The 22220-nt window shown below is 49.0% G+C and overlaps 1 protein-coding gene across 1 annotated transcript in view; it reads left to right on the top strand.

The window, feature by feature from the left end:
* Positions 1-22220, top strand: part of LOC124475030 (dystrophin-like) — a 70358-nt gene that overhangs the window by 13223 nt on the left and 34915 nt on the right. The window contains 32 exon segments of the mRNA XM_047031533.1: positions 1186-1247; positions 1858-1950; positions 2446-2523; positions 2736-2828; positions 5572-5744; positions 5835-5953; positions 7825-7898; positions 7900-8004; positions 9349-9483; positions 9914-10108; positions 10220-10401; positions 10663-10813; positions 10926-11045; positions 11213-11314; positions 11525-11632; positions 11807-11986; positions 14075-14244; positions 14971-15013; positions 15015-15095; positions 16198-16285; positions 16718-16830; positions 17711-17839; positions 18380-18560; positions 18761-18906; positions 19012-19077; positions 19268-19414; positions 19704-19817; positions 20111-20266; positions 20385-20405; positions 20407-20556; positions 21723-21776; positions 21778-21906. Of these exon segments, the coding sequence (XP_046887489.1) occupies positions 1186-1247; positions 1858-1950; positions 2446-2523; positions 2736-2828; positions 5572-5744; positions 5835-5953; positions 7825-7898; positions 7900-8004; positions 9349-9483; positions 9914-10108; positions 10220-10401; positions 10663-10813; positions 10926-11045; positions 11213-11314; positions 11525-11632; positions 11807-11986; positions 14075-14244; positions 14971-15013; positions 15015-15095; positions 16198-16285; positions 16718-16830; positions 17711-17839; positions 18380-18560; positions 18761-18906; positions 19012-19077; positions 19268-19414; positions 19704-19817; positions 20111-20266; positions 20385-20405; positions 20407-20556; positions 21723-21776; positions 21778-21906 (3758 nt within the window).

Here is a 22220-nt window from a genome sequence, read left to right as displayed (position 1 = left end):
CTCTCGGTCTTTCTCTCATTCTGTCTCTCTCTAATCGCTCTTCCTCTCTCCTTTTTCCTCTCTCTTTCTTCTTCTCTATCTTCACATTGGATTGGCAGAGATTAAACTTCTTGCTATTTTAATCAGAGGCCAGCATGTGTGTGTGTGCGTGTGTATGTGTGCTGCAGTGGAACAGGCGTTTAAATGGAATATTGATCTCTTCCTCTGTCTCAGTGAATACTGCTTCCTGCCCTCCCTGCTAATTCCATACACACACACACACACACACACACACAGACAGACAGATACTTCCTGTCCTCTGCGACAGAGATCCACGCAGCCATTAGCTTGTTTACATTAGACTACAGCTCTCCTCAGACTCACAGACTTTTGGTGTGTGTTTCTGTGTGTGTCTGCAAGTGTGCGTGTGTGTGTGCCCCAGGTCGTACAGTAGTGTTCAACTAGAGACCTTTTAATTAAAGGAGACGTTTCATTATCAGGCCCATTAGTCAAGGCCCTGTCAATGTCAACACACACACACTCTCTTTCTCACACACACACACATACACACACACACACACACTCCTTATCTCTATCTCTCTCACACACAGTCGCACACTCAAACACAGACACACACACTATCACTCTTAATCATTGTAATTCTCCTGCTGTGGTGCCTGGGGTGTATGTTTGTGTTCAGTCATCCACAGCAGAGTGCATCACAACCATATCAACTCATACATGGTCCTCTGCATCTGATTCTCTCTATTTATCTCTCTCTCTCTCCTTTGCTCCACTCCCCCCTCTCATACATCAGCCCCTCTCCACCTCACTGCCAACTGGTGGTTCAGGACAGACTGAACCAACTGTGTCTGTTCAGACAGACAGGCAGGCAGGCCAGTTAGCAGACATACAGACAGACAGACAGACAGACAGACAGACAGACAGACAGACAGAAAGACAGACAGATAGAAAGAAAGACAGACAGGCATAGCATTTCTTTAAATAATTGGTGGAAAAGATCGCTTCGGTGAAGAAGAATGTCCCCAGACTGAAATAAACACAAAAACACACTGGCATCTGCTCTCCAGAACTGGGTCTGTCTTCGTCCAAGAGCTCTCTTGTCTTCTTCTCCTGCTCTCCTCTCACCCCCTCTCCTTCTCCCCTCTCCCCCTTCTCTCCTTCTCCCCTCTCTCCTTCCCTCAGACGAACGAGAGGACGTTCAGAAGAAGACTTTCTCAAAATGGATAAACTCACAGTTCTCCAAGGTAACTCCCTCACTCCTCCACTCTCCTCCAGGAATCATCTGTTAGTGTTGCTCTTTTTGTTGTAGTATGGGTCTGGATGTGATTGTCTGTTGGGATATGTGTGTGTGTTTATCCGTGTGTGTGTGTCTGGGTTTGTGCGTGTGTGTGCGACTTCTCCAAGAAACATCATTCCTTTATTTTGAAAGTTGATTACTGAGGTGCAGGAGGTGTGCCGTTGTCATGGAGACAGTGGCTCAGGTGTGTGTGGAGGAATCTATTGGACGGTAGCCTGCTTTTCAGCCCAGGGGATTAGACACCCTCCCCCCCCCCCCCTCCCCCCCGGCCCCCTGCCCGTCCTCCTTAGCCTCCCTCCCTACACTGGCTGGCTAACTGACCCCCTTGTCTACCATCCAACCTCTCTCCTTCTCTCCACTATGGACAGCCAGCTTGGTGCTTCATACTCAGACAACATAAACAATAAAAATTAATCAAACGTCACCATGTTTAACCGCCTGCAAAATATAGCTGGATTTATGGCTGGTCGCTTGAGCACATTCTCCAATTATAAATGAATCTCTGTCTCTCTCCCCTCCCCCCCTCCCCACCCCCCCCCCCCCCCCCCCCCTCCCAGACAGGGAAGCCCCCTATCGAGGACCTGTTCTCTGACCTGTGTGATGGCCGCCGTCTGCTAGAGCTGCTGGAGGGACTGGCTGGACACCAACTGGTCCGTCACATGACCACTCTGTCTGTCGTCTGCTCTTCCCTCTCTCTGCTTCCCTCACCTAAACTCCTTCTCCTCCTTCTCTCTTTCTCCTGTCCTCGATCTTTCTTTCTGTCGCCTTCTCACTCCCTCTGCCCTTTCTTCCCCCTCTCTCTCTCTCTCTCTCTCTCTCTCTCTCTCTCTCTCTCTCTCTCTCTCTCTCTCTTTATGTATCTCTCTCTCTCTCTATGTATCTCTGGCTCCTCTCCTGTACTTTATTTGCTCATACCCTCTCCCTCTCTCCCCCCCTTGCCTTTGTCTTCTTTCCATTTCTCCTCCCCTCATCATTCTGTCTCTCCCTGCTCCCTGTCTGTCAGACTATATGTCTCCTCCTAAACTTTAAACAAGCTCTTTTACAACGACGTGTCTGAGTTCCTCCGAGCAAGGACACCAGACTCACATACACATCCTCTCGTCTTGGTGCTGTGTGTGTCTGTGTGTGTATGTTTGTGTGTGTAGGTAAAAGAGAGAGGATTTACACGTGTTCATTCACTCAATAATGTCAACCGCGCCCTGCAGATCCTTCAGAAGAACAACGTGAGTATAGGCTACATGCAATTACAGTACACACATATCAACACAGGCATACACATGTATACACACGTACACTCACAAACGCACACACTCCCATACACACATGCATACTTACACACCCATATGCACACGCCGTGACACTATGAGGCATGATGTGTTATCTCAGTGTGAGAAATGAATATAAGTGTTTGAACTGAGCTAAATCCTCGCTACAGGTTGACCTGGTAAACATCGGAGGGGCAGACATCGTTGATGGGAATCACAAATTGATTCTTGGCCTGATCTGGAGCATCATTCTCCACTGGCAGGTTAGGATTATCCACAACCACAAAGTGTTACTCTACCACGACACAACCACTGCAACTCAATCATTATACAACCACTATAACACAACCACTACTCAAGTGGAACTCAACCACTACACAACCACTACACAAATTCAACTCAATCACAACAACACAACCACTACCCAGCCACTGCAGCACAACCACTACAACACAACCACTACACAACCACAACACAACCACTACACAACCACAACACAACCACTACACAACCACAACACAACCACTACAACACAACCACTACACAACCACAACACAACCACAACACAACCACTACACAACCACCATCATGAGCACTGCTGCTGAGCTGGAGCGTCATTCTCCACTGGAAGGTTGGTGTTCACACACCTGACCACTACACATGCATAACTGTACCTCGACATAGCCCCTACATCCTTCTAGCCCTGGAATGATTCCCTTCAGGACTCATCTACAATCTAATCACTGTCCAACCATAGCCGAAACTCTGTCTAACCACAATCTAACCACTGTCCACCCCTATTCTGACCTCTACTTGTCCATAATGTAATCACCGTCCAACTCTAAAATGACCTCTACTCATCCATAATGTGACCACTATACAACCACCAGAATCTAGCCCTTTAAGCCCCGCCCACACAACCTCATCCTTATGATAATCACTCTCTCTTCAGCTAAATTTGCATAAAATTAATGATGCAGGTAATGGGAAATCTCTGCTGTGTTTAAATATTGGACTGTGTGTGTGTGGGAGGGGGGTGTTGTGTGTGTGTGTGTGTAGCTTATGCATGCTTATGTATTGTCAGTGTAATACTGGGTTGTCTCAGAATGAAGTATGTTTTAGTCCGAGTGTGTGTGTGTGTGTGTGTACGTGTGAATATCCTGCCTCTGTCATCGCTGTCCCCAATTAGAGTGTAAATGCATACAGTGACCTACTCCCCAATGAGCCCTGACTGTACACTGAGGAACAGTGCTGCTGGGACATAGTTGGAGACACATCACTAACTAACCTTTGGAGGAGTCTGTGTGTGTGTGTGTGTGTGTGTGTGTGTGTGTGTGTGTGTGTGTGTGTGTGTGTGTGTGTGTGTAAATGTCTAAATGTAGTTGTGGGTGTGGGTGCACCTCTGCCTTGATTTGGCTTGTTGTCTTGGGAGACTATTTAATTATCTGTGATTGGGCAGGTTCTCTAGCTTTAATTTGCAACTCTAGGTCATACACACACACACACACACCCACACCCAGACACAGACAAATACACTAAAGATCCTGGCTGTGCAGTTGTATAATGGATGTCTTTTAACAGATCCTGGAGGGATTTATCTTTAAGCATCTGAGCTGGGTATCAGCTTTTAAGTGTGTGTGTGTGTATGAGTGTGTGCTTCACATGTAGGTGTACGAAGGTGTATGTTTGCCTATGCATTTGTGAGTGTGTGTAAGCTGATGGATAGGTGATGGAAAGATCTGCATAAATAATGCAGATATGCCAGATGCATCGTTGCTTCGACCTCCCTCCCTCCCCCCTCCCCCCATATGGGCCCCCTCGCTCCAGAACTGTCACTCAATAACACTAGGAGTGATTCTCTGTGTGTGTGCGTTTGTATGTGATATGTGTGCATGGGTGTGGGTGTGTGTTTGTGTGTGTCAGTGGATGTTGTTTGTGTGTAAGAGCTTTGTCTTCTGAAGCGCCCACCCTGTCAAAACTTTCTGAAAGGCTATATACTGACTTTTTTCATGGTTTCCGTGCAACATTATCATTCAGGCGTTGTCTGGCCTGCATGAACAGTCAACTTGACCAGCGATTATTATATAGATATCATAGCCTACTATCACTCAATTACTTCCATATTACAATAGCCTACGGATAATAATTGTATTATCGCTGGTCAAATTGAGTTTTTCCTCACGTTTTTCTATGGCTCTGATTTGAGCAGATGCGGATGCATAGATTAGACATGTGCAGAACTGTCGATGTGAGTTACAATACGGGTAATTACTTCCCCGTTTTGGGTAAGTAACTTACTTACCGTAGGCTACCTGAAAGTTTCTGTTGAATTTCCATAATTGTTGCAGTCATACTGTCACGGTTCACACGGCGTCTGAGCGCCGATCTGCGTCACCAGAATATTAGACGCACCTGTTTAGTGTTGACTTATTAGGATGGCTATATAAGCTGAGTTTCTGACCTTGTTGTGAAGTCTTATTCTTTGTTTTGTTATCGATGGCCGTGTGGCGTTTTCCCTTTAGTTCGGTATCATGTTTATTTCTAAGTAAAGTTCTTGTGCTTTAATCCCAAAACGCCAACTCCTGGCCTGCTTTATCACACATGCAGTCATGGTTGAATATTAACTTGGGACATTTCACAGACTATTTATAGACAAAGCTATGTAGCCAATAACAGGGATGCAGGGCTCGTAGGCTTTACAGTAAAACAAGGCTAAAAGTGTGAGCGAATTGTTTTGTGCGTCAAGCCCTCGCAAATGTTTGTGCTATGAAGGGTGTATTCCTTCCTGCAGAGTTTCTGGGGTGTCTAGGCCTAAGTTTGGGAAGAAGACCAACATTTTTCACTCACTTTATCAGACACATGGGATGGAATCATGTTCCGGGCTTGAATTATTCTCAGTCCACTCGTTACCATTCATCACAGTATAGTAAATATTGTGCGCTGTGCACCGTAAATATTGTGCCATACAGATTTGTTGATGTTTTATTGTCTATACTGTGTGTGTAGGTAAAGGATGTGATGAAGGATGTGATGGCGGGCCTACAGCAGACCAACAGTGAGAAGATTCTGCTGGGCTGGGTGCGGCAGTCCACCAAAAATTACCCACAAGTCAATGTGGTCAACTTCTCCAGCAGCTGGAACGATGGCCTGGCTTTCAATGCCCTACTTCACAGCCACAGGTGTGTGTGGGGGCTGGGTGCTGTGTATGTGTGTATCCGATGATTTGTCTGACGGAGAATATGATTGGCTGGTCCCCTCTACCGCTCCAGGCCCGAGCTGTTTGATTGGAGCGCTGTGGAGAAGAAGTCGAGCGCCATCGAGAGGCTTGACCACGCCTTCAGCAGGGCGGAGGAACACCTGGGCATAGAGCGTCTCCTGGACCCTGAGGGTGAGACCTACAACAGATCCAAAGGGACACTTAAGAGACACCAGAAAGACCATTGACAAAGAAGAAATACGAAATAGACCCTAACACCTAGGGAGACCCCAGAAAGACCACAGACACCAATGAAAGAAAATAAGAGAAAACAGACACCAGAGAGACAATGAGACTAAAAGAGAGAGACTACATGAGACTACAAAGTCCAGGAAGTGTGTATAAGGTCCAGATAAAGACCGAGACCGCTTGGAAACAGAGACATGCAAACTAAGGTTTTGCGTGCATAGCTCCTTTTGCTTGCTGCTTCTCAGTTACAGATTAGTATTCATCTGCTTCTGTCACAACCAATCACCACAGTTGCAACACGGTCACAGTGAGACCCTAAATAGCCTCCAATCACACGCCTAGGTCCCACTAACGAACTAGACTGTGTCAGAGCCCTCTATTAGATCTCCATCAACCCATACACTTCCATCAAGACCATGCTATTCCCATTGTAACCATGGATACAACATTGTTAGCTAAAGGGGGGGGGGTCAAATAATTCCTAATTGTGTTGCTAATTCCTAACAGGAATAGAACATCTAAAGAACTTAATATTTAAATAGCCTTTATCATATAAATTGTGTAGTTCAGTAGTTCCCCAGAAAATTCCAAACTGAGAACAAACATATTCCTGGAGTCATGTCTCCTCACTGATGCAACTCCTCTGCTAGAAGCGCTCTGCTGTATTTGATTGACTGTTGCCTTGGTGACAGTATGTGCACATCCTTGAGTCTGGTGTGACAGCGGAGGACACTGTGAACACAGCAGACCAGAAAGAAGACCTCAGAATTATACTGGGCTTTATATGATTTGACACCCTGCTCCCCATTGGTCGATTGGTTAATGGCTTTGTTTATTGATTCTGACACCACCTGAATTCATCAATTGGTGTAGGATAACCACTAGCCTTGTCGTTAGCCCTGCCGTTAGCCCAGCCGTTAGCCCAGCCGTTAGCCCAACCGTTACCCCAGTCGATAGCCCAGCCGTTAGCCCAGCCGTTAGCCCAGCCGTTACCCCAGCCGATAGCCCAGCCGTTACCCCAGCCGTTAGCCCAGCCGATAGCCCAGCCGTTAGCCCAGCTAGTCATCACACAACCTCTTGAGTTGTTCACACAACGCCCGAGGCTCAGTGGCTGCTAGGGCTTTGGAACACACGGTGTTGTGTGATATATGATCCCCCTGACAACAGGACATCTATCAATGTCTCAGATCATCATTGAGATAGATCTGAGGGCTGTGTTCAGGACACACACACTGACACACAGACACAAACACACACCCAGTGTCAGCAGCAGATGGAGAACTGCCTGTAGACAATAAAGAAACAGTTTTTCACTGCAGTGTGCTCCTGCCTTATCAAGCTTCCTCCCATCACACACACACACAAACAAACACACACTCTCACATGGTCTCCCTCCCTCTATTCTCCATCCACTCGCATATCCATTACTCTGGTCTGTTATCCAGCCCTCATGTCTCTATTACCCTGGTCTCCATCTACCACTCTCTGATCGATAACTCTTGTCTACATTTACCGCTCTGCGATCCATCAGTCCTCTTGGCCTCATTCCCATGCTTACCTTGCTTCTAACTGGTGTCTCTGTTAGAAGGGTTGTGTGTGTGTCGTATGTTTTGTGCAGAGTGAGAGTGTGTGTGTTGGTACAGTGTGTGAGGAGAGGTCATATGGACAGGATCACTTTGCTGTCTTCCCCCCCAAATTAGAAGTCCATCATGACAGTTTGTACAGTGTGTGTAAAGGTGTGTGTGTGTATGTGTGTATACCTGTGTATTTGTAGAGGTGCATCGAGGTTTGTAACTTTGGGCCCCTCTCTCCAGACGTGGCCGTCTCCCACCCTGATAAGAAGTCCGTCATGATGTACGTGACGTCGCTGTTTCAAGTCCTTCCACACGGGGGTCACTATGGAGGCGGTGCAGGAGGTGGAGGCGTTGCCCAGCACCCGGGTCACCCAGGAGGAGAGCTACACCATCCAGACACAGCAGCGCTACTCTCAACAGGTCTGGCCCACAAATACACACACACTCAAACACACCCTTGTTGAACTACTACACATGTACACTGGTCCCTGTCTTGCATCCTCCACATCATCGTTAACATGCTTACTATGGGATGTCGTTACTCTACATTGAAAAGTCATCCCGTTACCATAGCGAGACAGCATCGTCACAGTTGAGTGCCATTGCCTTGGCAAATTGTAATCATCAGGATGAGATAAGATGGTGTCATTGCTATGGTAACAGTTGCTATGGTGATCTATTGGCATGGTATCATGATGTTGCGTGGCCATGCCAGCTTGTCACTAAGAAACTCAAGGGATTCTAGGCTTCGAGTTTTGAGTCTGTCACACTGTCTGACATACACACAGACAAGCAGTCAGTCAGGTAGACAGACACACAGACAAGCAGTCAGTCAGGTAGACAGACAAAAAGACAGACAGACAGACCATCATTAACAAGCTCCTCATCCATCATCATTTTCGCTCTTGTCACAACACTGTCACAAATCTATTACACACGCGGCCACATCCTGGTGACTCATCCACACGGGAGCGTAGCTCTCAACCGTGTGAGCTGAGTGTGTGAGAGTGTGTTACTAGGTATTCTGCTGGATTCCAGTTATTTAGAAGGGATGTTAACCCACAACCCTCACACAGCCAGCCTGTCTTTAGCCGTACACCAGTCCCAGAGATAAAAGATAATAGAACAGAGCAGAGTAGAATAGACTATCTGGAGCCTGTAGCTCTGTCTCTCTCTGTCATGTTTAAATGTGTTATCTTCCTCTCTCCCTCTCTTCTACTGTACTGACACGCTGTCATTCTCTCTCTCTCCCTCCCCTCTCTACTCTATCCTTCCTCTCTCTTTCTCCCACCTACATGTCTCTTTGTGTTCATATTCTTTTCTTTCTTGTCCTCTACATCCACCCCCCCCTGACTCACTCTCATCTACTGTCCCCCCCCATCTTGACCCTCTCTACTGGCCTCCACTCTCTCTCTTTCTCTTTCTCTCTCACTCTCTTTCTCTTTCTTTCTCTTTCTTTCTCTTTCTCTCTCTCTATCACTCTCTCCCTCCCTCTATCTATCTCTTCCTCTCTCTCTCTCTCTCTCTCTCTCGTCTCTCTCTCTCTCTCTCTCTCTCTCTCTCTCTCTCTTTCTCTCTCTCTCTCTTTCTCTCTCTTTCTCTTTCTCTCTCTCTCTCTCTCCTCTCTCTCTCTCCTCTCTCTCTCTCTCTCTCTCTCTCTCTCTCTCCCTCCCTCCCCATCTCTCTCTCTCTCTCTCTCTCTCTCTCTCTCTCTCTCTCTCTCTCTCTCTCTCTCTCTCTCCCTGTCTCTCTCTCTGTCCGTAGATTACAGTGAGTGTGGCTCAGGGTCGTGTGCGTAGCCCCTCTCCGTCTCTGCAGACGCGCTATAAGAGCTATGCCTACACCCAGGCTGCCTATGTCCAGTCCCCCGAGCAAAAGAGGAGGCGCTTTACTGATCAGGTCTGTGTCTGCGCTAACTTCCTGTTTACCCTGTCTGGCCACACCCCCTTCGGCCTGTTCTCTTTCTAGGCCCCTCCTTTCTGTCCCCTCACTCGTGTGTGTAGAACCTGTCTGTGTGTAAGCTGTCTGGACAGCCAGGGCCAGACCGGATCCAGACCAGACTCGGCTGGAGGCCATGCATTGAAAAGTGTCCATTGTGACACAATGGACAGGATTTCAATGGATGCGGAGACATTCTGCATGGCGTGTGTGCGCGTGCATGTGTGTATGTGCGGGTGCGTGTTTGTGGCAGCCACAGGATGGGATGGATCCATCTCTCATTGGCTCCCTGCCTCCCAAAACAAACCCCACCCCCAACAACCATCCCTCTTCCATCTAACCCCCCTCTCCTTCGACACCCTCCCCACCCCCCCGACCCCTCACCCCACAGTTGCGCGGGGGCAGCCAGGACGACCTCCAACGAGGCCTGAGCCCTCTCCCACCCGGCTCCGCCCACCTGGAGGGCTACCAATCAGCTCTGGAGGAGGTTCTGACATGGCTGCTGTCAGCGGAGGACGGCCTCCAGGCCCAGCCCTCCATCTCCTCCCAGGTGGAGGAAGTGAAGGAGCAGTTTCACACTCACGAGGTAGAGGGGGTGACAAACACAACATACACAACCCACAACAAACACACACAGATCGACTATTGTGTGCACCATATTGATGTGGGTGTTTTTCCTGTGTGTGTGTGTTGCCAGGGTTACATGGTGGAGCTGACGTCTCACCAAGGTAGCGTGGGGCGTGTCCTGCGTGCTGGCTCCGCCCTCTTGGGGGAGGGGAATCTGAGTGAGGGGGAGGAGTCTGAGGTGCGAGAGCAGATGAACCTGCTGAACTCCCGCTGGGAGCACCTGAGAGTGGCCAGCATGGAGCGACAGAGCAGGTACACACACATACACACACGTCACACATACACACACACAGATAAACACACACATACTGTATACACAGAAAAACACACACATAAATGTATGATCCTTGATTGAAAGTTATTTTAACTAAATGAAAAACAGACAACCCCCCAAAAAATTACACAAAAACTCATCATTTACAAATTATCCCCCCTATCCTGAACCCTAAATGTGGTCATACTGTGCAAGCTTTGAGAATATGCTTACATAACAACCCCCCCCCCCCCTCCCAGACTTCACGAGGTGCTCATGGACCTGCAGCACCAGCAGCTAAAGCAACTCACCGATTGGCTGGAGATTACAGAGGAGCGTATCAAGCGCATGGGGGCTCAGCCAATGGGACCAGACCTGGAGCATGTCAAACGGCAGGTGGAGGAACACAAGGTATGTCTGCTTCCTGTCTCAGGGGTCGTGTGTCACCTCTTGTTCCCCTGACAGAGTTTTGATACCAGTATGTATGTGTTTGACGTGTGTGTGTATGTGTGTATGTGCGCAGCTCCTACAGGAAGACCTGGAGATGGAGCAGGTGAGGGTGAACTCTCTGACCCACATGGTGGTGGTGGTGGATGAGAACAGTGGAGACAGCGCCACTGCTGACCTGGAGCAGAAACTACAGGTGACACTGAAACACAAGGATACACACACACACGCATGTTTGCTATGTCTACAGACAGAGAAGGGTTGTCATGCCAACAGGTGCCCTCTGGCCACCGAGCCAAGGTTGTGAAGAAAGAATTCAGTCCACCTCTCTAACTGTGTGTGTGTGTGTGTGTGTTTGTGCAGGTGCTAGGGGACCGCTGGGCAGCGATCTGTAAGTGGACGGAGGAGCGCTGGCTCCTCCTCCAGGACATCCTGCTGAAGTGGCAGCACTTCACTGAGGAGCAGGTAGGAGGAAGTGACATGTGCCTCCCCGTCCCGCCCCTTCCTTCCTTCCCCCTTAATCCCTTCCTTCCTCCTTTCATCCCTGCTTTCATCCCCTCCTCTTGGCTCTCCCCTCTCTATTCTATTCTTCATATCTTCCCTCTAATCACCTCATTTCTCCAGCAGGCAGGTTTACAGGTGTATCGGTCACTGTTAATCGCCCTCCCCCCCCAGGTGCTGTTTGACTCCTGGCTGACCACAAAGGAGGAGCTTGTTCGCTCCATCAAGACCTCAGACTGCAAAGAGCAGGCCGACATGGTGGCTTGTCTCCGGAGGCTGGCGGTGAGTGACAGCTGCAGCAGCCAATGACCATAGTCCGGTGGGGACTTGGGGGGTGGTGCTTACACATGATTTTTCTCCATGACCTCTCGACAAGGCATGACGAACTCATACACACGTGTGTTCTATACGCGTGTTCCTGCAGTGTGTGAATGTGTGTGTGTGTGTTCCTGGCAGGCTGTGAAGGGGGACCTGGATATGAAGAGGCCGACCATGGACAAGCTGTGCTCCATGAGCCAGGAGCTTCTGTCCAGCGTGAAGAACAAGGACATGTCAAGCAAGCTGCAGGCCAGGCTGGAGAACTTCGCTCAGCGCTGGGACGCTCTGCTGCAGAGCCTGGAGGCTTCAAACTCACAGGTACTATACCAGCACTATTGCTGTATGACAGAGTACACTGCTATTCTGCTAGAATACTAGAGTACACTGTACTGTAGTGTTACTGCAATACTACAGTGTACACTGTACTGTAGTGTTACTACAATACTACAGCGTACACTGTACTGTAGTGTTACTACAATACTACAGAGTACACTACAGCACTACTGGAATACTACATGTTCCTGCTGCAAAATGACTCTCAAACTCACTTTTTTCTCTCACTCTAACTGTCCCTCTTTCCATATTTCCTCTGTAATCTCTCTCTGCTCCTCCTCCTCTCTCTCCTTTCCGGAGACATTTTAATCAGGATCATGAAGCTGAGGAGCACAGAGGCTTCATTAGTACCCTGCTAATCACCCTCATCATGGCCCTTACACACACACACACACACACACACACACACCCCTATGCCTGGATACAGACATGCACTAGCACACGCACATTTGTACATGCGGATATATCCACCCATAGGGTATAAACAGACTCACACACACACAATTACAGATTCTCTTGTATCTACCCTCTCTGATCATCTCCATGACAGCCAAATTATCTCTTTTTTTTTGCTGTCTTTATATTCACAGCGCACACACATACATACGTACGTACATACATACACACACACACACACACACACACACACACACACACACACACACACACACACACACACACATACATACATACACACACACACACGCCTATACATATACATACACATATATAAAGCAAACAACAATGGAATATGGTGCATTCCTGGTTTATCATGTCCTGGCCATAAGCAGCAGCTGAGAGGGTGGACTAACCTTGAATCTGCAAGGTGGAAATGGGACTGTGTGTTTGTGTGTGAATGGTGAGTGTGTGTGTGTGTGTGTGTGTGTATGTTTGTGAGTGAGAGAGTGAGTGAATGTCACATTATATGAGCATGTGTAAAAGTATACAATATATTTACATTTACATTTATTCATTTAGCAGACGCTTTTATCCAAAGCGACTTCCAAGAGAGAGCTTCACAAAGTGCATAGGTCACTGATAATAACAACAAGATAGCCCCACAGCATTGCGGGTAGTCAAAAACAAGAAGTACATATTGTGAACAACCAAAAAATAGTGCTAAAGGGAAGAAACCATAAGAGCATGTAGTTAAACAAGTTAAAAATTACACAACATTAATCTCTAAGTGCAGGTGTACCTGTAGGAAAGCAATAAAAATAGGATTAACTAAAAAAGAATACAACAGTTTAAATCAGCTACCACTAACCAACAAGAGCAACAGTCTAAGCAAGAGTCATTCTGAACCTTGAGGAAACTAGCGTTGGGTTCAGCAAACCATTCCTAAGTACCATTGTACTCCCGGAACAAGTGTGTCTTGAGCCTTCTCTTGAAGGTGGAGAGACAGTCCGTGTCTCTGATGGAGGTGGGGAGTTGATTCCACCACTGGGGTGCCAGGCAGGAGAAGAGCTTGTGCTGGGACCCGGGCGGTCTTGAGAGGTGGGACCACCAGGCGGTTGTCTGAAGAAGACCGTAGGTGGCGGGTGGGGGTGTAAGGCTGCAGGAGAGACTTGATGTAGTCGGGCGCAGTCCCGTTCACTGCTCGGAAGGTCAGTACCAGGGTCTTGAATCTGATGCGGGCCGTTATGGGTAGCCAGTGGAGGGAGATGAGGAGCGGGGTAACGTGGGAGCGTCTGGGTAGATTTTAGACCAGACGGGCCGCTGCGTTCTGAATCCTCTGAAGAGGGCGGGTTGCGCATGATGGGAGACCGGCGAGCAGCGAGTTGCAGTAGTCTAACTTGGAGAGGACAAGTGCTTGGACAAGCAGCTGGGTGGAGTGCTCAGACAGGTATCTCCTGATCTTCCGGATGTTGTAGAGGGTGAATCTACACGACCGGGAGACCGCAGCAATGTGGATATGAGTCTATGATATGTCTATGATATAAGATATGTGTCTTCCTCTAACAGGTGTACAGGTATGTCTCCATTAGTCTTTTTTGATTGGCTCTCAGGCGTCCCCATCACTCTGGCTTGTTTACTTTCACTTTCACTTTTGTGTGTGTGTCTTCTTTCCAGATCTCGCTGGCTGTCACCACGGCGCAGTCAGAGATAACACACTCTGTCATGGCAACGGTAACCAAGGTGACGACGCGTGAGAAGGTGTCTGTGCGCCAGAGGAAGGAGGAGCTCTCTCCGTCACCACAGAAGAAGAGACAGATCGTCGTGGACTCGGAGCTCAGGAAGAGGTGAGGTGTCCAATCAGCCCCTAGCCAATCAGAACGCCTCACAATGCTTCTGGCCAGACACACCCACACAACATCTGGGTCCATGAATTTGAAGTATTTTAAGTAATTGATTGTGTCATATTTGCCTGAGTTGGCACTTATGGTACTCTTGAATTGTTTTCATTGCACTGGGTGAAAACTTAACCATAAGCACCTAAACCAGTATGCTTCTGGTCAGACACTTAATGGTCAGTCGTTCTGTTTTCTGTGATAAAGAAAAGGTTGCCTGCCCAAGTTCAATACTCATCGGTCTGCCTGTCTGGCCGTATGCCTGTCTGTCAACCTGCCTGTCTGGCCGTATGCCTGTCTGTCTGCCTGTCTGTGTGACCGTATGCCTGTCTGTCTACCTGCCTGTCTGTCTGACCGTATGCCTGTCTGTCTACCTGCCTGTCTGGCCGTATGCCTGTCTGTCTGCCTGTCTGACCGTATGCCTGTCTGCCTGTCGTCTGTCTGTCTGCCTGTCAGTCTGTCAGCCTTAAAGGCCGACAGCAGCTAGGCCATCGTCTGTCTATACAAACAAACCAAGTCTTTAGAGTACAGGAAAGCAGAGTAGAGCACAAAATAAGGATGCAAGTATAGTACCGCAGTTTGAAACACAAGAGAGTTAAGTCCAATGGTGTATTGTCCAACGGCAAGGTTGATTGGTTGTGTTTTGTATTGAATATTTCTTACTGTGTGTGTGTGCAGGTTTGATGTGGACTTCACTGAGCTGCACAGCTTCATGACGCGGGTCGGAAGCCATCCTGCAGAGCCCCGAGTTCTCTGTGTCCCGCAAGGAGGGCAGCGTGCAGGAGCTGCACGATAAAGTCCTGGTAATGACACCGAAAACACCCAGCACAGACACAGTGGCCAGCCAGGAGAGACACAACAGACACACAGTGGACAGCCAGGAAAGACACAACAGACACACAGTGGACAGCCAGGAGAGACACAACAGACACACAGTGGACAGCCAGGAAAGAGACAACAGACACACAGTGGACAGCCAGGAGAGACACAACAGACACACAGTGGACAGCCAGGAGAGACACAACAGACACACAGTAGATGCACAGTGGAGAAACAGTAGAGCTGGACTAGATACATAGTAGAGACACAGTGCTGATCCATTAGTTCTACAGTAGAGACACAATAGAGACTAAATAGATACACACTGTAGAAATACATGAGGGACACTGTAGACAGTAAAGACGTTGTGTCCTATAGTGGAGACAGTAGAGACTGAATCAGCCATGTGAATCCTATACAAGCCAGCATATAGTACACACATGTACAACACAGTCAAACACAGCTGGAGATATTAGGGCCTGACATGTTTCCATAGCGATACTGCTGGGATCAGCAACTCTCCAGCCAGTCAAACATCGATACCATCCACCCAGACCTCAGTGTCAAGTCATCATTATTATACATACGGTACACTGGCCAGGATTCTGAGTGTTCAGCTGAATGTTTCAGCTTAAGCCCAGATCCGTACAGCCAACACAGTGCATCTCTTTCTCTCTCCTGCTGTTGTTTAGCCTGGGTATCTGCATATCTGCTTTTACGCCGTTCCACTGCTCTCTCTCTCTCTCTCTCTCTCTCTCTCTCTCTCTCTCTCTCTCTCTCTCTCTCTCTCTCTCTCTCTCTCTCTCTCTCTCTCTCTGTCTCTCTCTCTCTCTCTCTCTGTCTGTCTCTCTTTCTCTCTCTGTCTCTCTGTCTCTCTCTGTTTTTTGCCTCTGTCACCACCTTCCCTCCCGCCTTTTCTCATTACATCTCTCTCTTCCATCTCCCTCTGTGTATCCCCCTCTTTCTCTCCCTCTTTCTCTATTACCCACCTCTCTCTCCTTCTTTCTCTCTTCCTTGCTTCGTCTCCCTCCATCCATCTCCCCCTCTCCCTCCCTCCCTCCCTCCCTCCCCTCCTCCGTCTCCTAGGCAATAGACAGGGAGAGGCCGGAGAAGTTCCGGAAGCTTCAAGAAGCGACACGCTCGGCTCAGGCTCTCCTCCATCAGCTGGCTAGCGGTAAGACACGCCCACTGTCCCCATGGCAACCCTGCTACCTGTCCCCCGGCTGTTGCCGTGGTAACGGTTGTCTTGGCCGTTGCTCTCTAGCTCAAGGCGAGCGCCACAGTCCTCTGTTCCCCTAATGAGACGACTCTCACCCTTGACCCCCGTCTGTCTGCCTGTCTGTATGTGTGTGTGTGTTTTGGATGTCACAGGTGTGTGTGTGGCTACATTCGCGTGTGTACTTTGTGTGTGTATTTTAACTGTCACTGGCAGCTTGGAGGATTTGTGAAATCTCAGAAAATATTTGAATTGCTTATAAAATGATACATATTTAATAATTGCTTAAAATGTGTGTATGTCTGGGTGTGTACGTCTCTTGCTCTCTGTGTTTGTGTGTGTGTGTTTGTGTGTGTGACTGTGTGTCTTTGCGCGTGTGTGTGTCTCCAGAGGGGGGCCGTGCAGACGACATCCAGCAGGCAGCGGAGCAGCTGAACAGCCGCTGGGAGGAGTTCTGCCTCCTGCTGGCAGAGAGACTGTCCTGGCTCAACTACCAGAGCAAGGTCTGACACACACACACAGTCACACACACAGTCTCTCTCTCTCTCTCTCTCTCTCTCTCTGTCTCTCTCTCTGTCTCTCTCTCTCTCTCTGTGTGTGTGTGCCTGTGTGCAGATTCTCTCTCTCACACACACACACACACACACAGTATGTTTGCTCTCTGAGATAAGTGCTTTCTTTGACTAGGCACTGTAGATACAAGTTGATGGATCATCTTAAATATTTATGAAAGACATCTCGCCCCGCGGCTTGTGGAGTCTATGGCGGAGTTGTTCCTCATGTTCCTCGTTCCACATGACGTCAGGACCTGGGGCCGCTCTGTCTCTCATACAGCTGACCAAACAACTGGACAACATGCAACTCTCTCATTGTTGTAGCCATATTGATTATGTTCAGATAAAGATTTAAATATGGTATTAAGTCTGGATGTATAAAACTGAAATCAGAATGTGGAGGTCAGTATTATAAATGTACGCTCTCCTGTATGGTGTCAGACAGGAAGTGCCTATATAATTAGTGAGAAGCTGCGGCACCTGTTAGAATCTTGGAGCCCTCGTTATACGGGGTAGCAGAACAGCTTTTAGACCGCAAAATACCACTTACTTATGCGATATTACATTTACTTATACTACTTGCATACTGACAGACACAGGCAATATTTGTGTTGGAATTTACAGCGTAATAAATGCAATTGTTTTTGTTGACATTTTGAAAACTCAATCTCCGCGTCTGCCTCCATTCATTGGATTGCGAGTAATTAACCCTGCTCCAGCTTGGGCAGTAGCTGTACTGGCATGCTCTGGCTACTAAATAAGATCCAGCTGACAAGACATGTGGAATAATGCAATGTCTCACATTGTGTGTGTGTGTGTGTGTGTCCAGGTGCTGGCGTTCTACAGCCTGTTCCAGCTGCTGGAGCAGGCGGTGGTGAACTCCGAGAACTGGCTGAAGGTCCAACACCCTCCTGCCTCGGAACCAGAACCTCTCAAGGTTCAGCTGGACAGATGCAGGGTGAGGGACTGTGTGTGTGTGTGTGTGTGTGCTTTTGTTTGTTTGTTTGTTTGTTAGCGTTTGTGTGTGTATTTGTGTGTGTTACAGTATACGCATGTGCATGTCTGACGTTCTTTCTGTCTCTTTCTCTGTCTCCTGTCTGCAGTGTCTGTCTGTAAGTACACATTCTGGCTGCTTCTGTCTGTGGTTCAGTAGGTGTGTGTGTGTCTGAGAGAGAAAGAGAGAGAGACTGTGCGTGTGCCAAGGAGCTGACTTTAGTTGTGAACGAGGCACGTGTGTAGTTGTTAGTAGATAGTAGCCGACTGGTTCTGCCTGAGGTAAGGTTGTAATCGATATCGATCTGAAGCAGTTGCAGCATTTTTGACCCCGTTGATCGTTAAAATTCATCAAAGCTCTCAAGATGCGTGTGCTGGATGAACGTTACGCTATTCCAGGGCAAATGAAACCAGCTCCCCCTCCTCCCCCCCCCTCTCTTGTCCGTTGACTGTCCACCCTGTTCACACGCTCTCTCCGCCCCCCCCCCCCCCCCACGTGTCCCAGGAGGAGGTGTCGCGCCTCTCCTCGCTGCAGCCCCAGGTGGAGCTCCTGCAGGAGCAGCTGAAGGAGCTGAGGGAGAAGGAGAACGCGCCGGTGTTTTTCGACGCCGACATCAGCGCCTTCACAGAACACTACGAGCAGGTTCTGGAGGACCTGAGGGCCAGGGAGAGACAGCTGCAGCTGGGTGAGACACACACACACACACACACACACATTCATACACTTGCACAAACACACACACATTCATACACACTCACGCATCCACACACTTGCACAGACTCTTTCTCACACAGTCACACACACACACACAGATGGCGCCGTGGCCCAAGGGTACTATTTAAAACCTCCGTGTGTGTGTGGTGTGCGTGTGGTGTGTGTGTGTAGTCCTGGAAAGCCTGCCCCCAGCACTGTACAAGGAGACCGTGTCCACCCTGTTGGCATGGTTACAGCAGTGTGAAGCCAAGCTTGCCATCCCAGCCACAGCTGTAACAGAGTACCCTATCATGGAGCAGAGACTGTCAGACGTCCAGGTAACACACAAACACCCACAAACACACACATAAACACACGCACACAAACAAACAAACACAATCACAAGTACACACACACAGTGATTGGTGTATCTCTCCTCCCAGGCCCTGCAGATTGCCCTCCAAGCCCACCAGAGTGAGGTGGACTACCTGACCTCCACTGTGGATCAGGTCAGAGGTCAACTCTGCTGGAATGGATGGATGGAGGGTTGGATGGATGGTAACTGGGTGAACGGATGGATGGCTGACAGGATGACTGGATAGATGCATCAATAAAATGACAGATGATAGAATCAGACTCTTGCCATGGTAACTCATTTATATATCTGAGTGCTTTGGTGTGTGCGTGCGTGTGGAGCAGGTGTTCCAGAAGACTCCTCCAGAGATCAGCCAGAAGTACCGTTTGGAGATGGACGGGATCCTGCTGCGCTGGCGGCGTCTGGAGAACATTCTGGAGGAGAGCAGGGCCAAGCTGCAGGAGCTCATGGCCAAACTGCTGCAGTTTGAGGTCTCTCACACCAGGACTGATGGCTGTGTGCATGGATACACCCCCACCCACACACACACACACACACACACAGGCATACCCCCCCCCCCCCCTCTTACACACACACACATACATACATACACATGCATACACACACATGTGCATACACACACGCACACACACACAAACACACTCATGCATGCACACATATGCATACACACACACAAGCACACACACACCAACACACTCATGCATATACACACACACAGCGCACTGTAATTCCAGTATGTATTTTCCTGTGTCTGTGTAGAATGACGTGAAGACACTGAGGAAGTGGATGGCAGATGTTGACGTGTTCTTGAACGAGGAGTGGCCAGCGCTGGGAGACTCCGAGGCCCTGGAGAAACAGCTGGAGCAGTGCACGGTACGTAACACTACCCAACCTGGCAACCCTCCCCAACCTGGCAACCCCTCTGGAGCAGTATATACCTTCAGGATCTCAGCAGAACCACACAGCATTGAACTACAGTCTAGAACCCTGCATTGAACCCTCAGCACAACCCCTGAGAACGCAACAGCAATATAGAACCCAAAGCTAACGATTTCTAAAGGCTAGCTAAAGAGTCCTGTCTTAGCCTGACAACATGTCAGGCTAAGCAACTTCCAGGTTCAATTCTTATTGGTTACATCTTCCCTGTCTGTACTGTGATTGGCCAGGCCCTAGTGAACGACATCCACACCATCCAACCCAGCCTCAACGGCATCAATGAGGTGGGCGTGTCCCTGAAGAAAGAGGCGGAGCCTCCGTTTGCCATCCACATCCAGAAGGAGCTGAACGAGCTGAACGCACAGTGGGAGAACATCTGTAAACAGGTACGCACACGCACACACCCACAGACACGTATGCACACACACACACACACACACCCATACTCTCACGCGTGCACGCACACACAGAACCGGGATGTGCGTACGTGTGTGTGTGTCCCAGGCCTATGCTAAGAAGTCGGCGTTTGAAGGGGGGTCTGGACAAGACCATGAGCTTGAGGAAGGAGATGCAGGAGATGCAGGAGTGGATCAGCCAGGCGGAGGAGGACTACCTGGAGAGAGACTTCACCTACCACACCCCCGAGGAGCTCCGCCGGGCCGTGGAGGAGCTCAAGGTGGGGGCGGGGGGGGGCGGTGGGGGCACTAGTAGTGTTTGTAGAGTGTACTTGTGTGTGTTTGACAGTCAAGAGGGAGAGGGGAGTGTGCATGCAGTCTGTACTTGTGCGTTTGACAGGGAACGAGAGAAAGGAGTGTGTGCGTGTAGCGTGCACTTGTGCATTTGAGAGAGGGTGTGTAGTGTGTGTTTGTTTGTTTGTTAGAGAGAGAGAGAGAGAGAGAGTGAGTGAACGAGACACAAAGGAAGAGAAAGACAGAGAAGGAGAATGAAAGACGGAGAGAAGAAAAGAAAAGGGAGAGAGAGTGTGTGTGTGTTTGTGTGTTTCTGAAACTAAAGACGTATCACCTGTCTGCCCTGTGCGTGGCTCTGATCCAACCCTCTGTGACTCAGAAACCTTCCTCCTCACATCCTTTCATCCCTCCATCCCTCAGTCTTCCTTTCATCTCTCCATCCCTTTATCCCTCTCTCCCAAGTCCATTCCAGCTCGTAATACTGTTGGCTGTGTTCCCCCCACCCAGATCAGAAAGAAACGCGCCCTCTCTCTTCAACTTAAAATCCTGGTCCTCACTTTCAGAGCCCTGCATGGAGAAGTTCCCTCCCTACATTTCGGATTTGATACAGCTTCACGCCCCCACTCGTAATTCGAGGTCATTGGGTCAGAAGCGTTTAGTGGTTCCCTGTACCCATTTTCAAACTAGAGGGGATCGATCATTCGAGCAGTGGCCCCTAGGAAGTGGAATGCCTTGCCTCCCTGTCTACGGTGTGCGTCTTCTGTCGAAGCTTTTCAAAAGCAACTCAAGACTTTGCTGTCCAAGCGGGCTTTTAGTTAGTTGAGGTTTTTTTTCTCTGGTGTTTATGTCATGTTTTTCTATTGAACATTTTCCTGTATTCTTTATTTGTAGTGTTATATTACAATTTGTTGCGAAGCACTCTGTGATTTTTATCTGCGAGAGGTGCTAAACAAATAAACGTTACTTACTTACTCTCTCTCTCCCCCTCTCTCTGTCTTCCATCTCTTAATCACTTTCTCTCTGTTATTTCCACCGTATCTCGCCCCAGTCTGAACTGCACTCCCCCCCCCCCCCCCCCCCGCACAACAGAACCCAAGGAGTTTCTCTCTAATGCTATCAATGTGACTCCCCCCCCCCCCCCCCCCCCGTACAGAGAGCTCAGGAGGAGGTCCACTCTAAAGAGCTGAAGGTCAAGTTGCTCACCGACCTCCGTCAACAGCTTCATCTCCAAGGCCCCGCCCACGGCCCACGATGCCTTGCGCGCCGAGCTGGACGTGCTGACGGCCAACTACCAGCGCCTCTGCAGCCGCTTGGACGGCAAGTGTAAGACCCTGGAGGTAGGACACCCTCGCACACACACACACCACCCAATAACACGCACACATACCCCAAACCCACACACACACACACCATCCAGTCACACTTACACTTAACCCCAACCACATACACACACAAACGTGCAAACACACATACCCCAACCTCACAAGAACACACACACACATACACAAGCCACCCGACCACACACACAACCTAACCCTGTTGGAACTGTAGGATACACAACACCATCTGTCTTCCTCTCTATCTCATTCTTTTGTACTCTCGCTCTCTCCAGATTTTAGAATCAGCCCCAGTGGATTAACATAAAAGATGA

Source organism: Hypomesus transpacificus, chromosome 12 (assembly GCF_021917145.1).
Source record: "Hypomesus transpacificus isolate Combined female chromosome 12, fHypTra1, whole genome shotgun sequence".
In the NCBI taxonomy this organism is placed as follows: domain Eukaryota; kingdom Metazoa; phylum Chordata; class Actinopteri; order Osmeriformes; family Osmeridae; genus Hypomesus; species Hypomesus transpacificus.
This window is presented reverse-complemented; position numbering and strand designations above follow the sequence as displayed.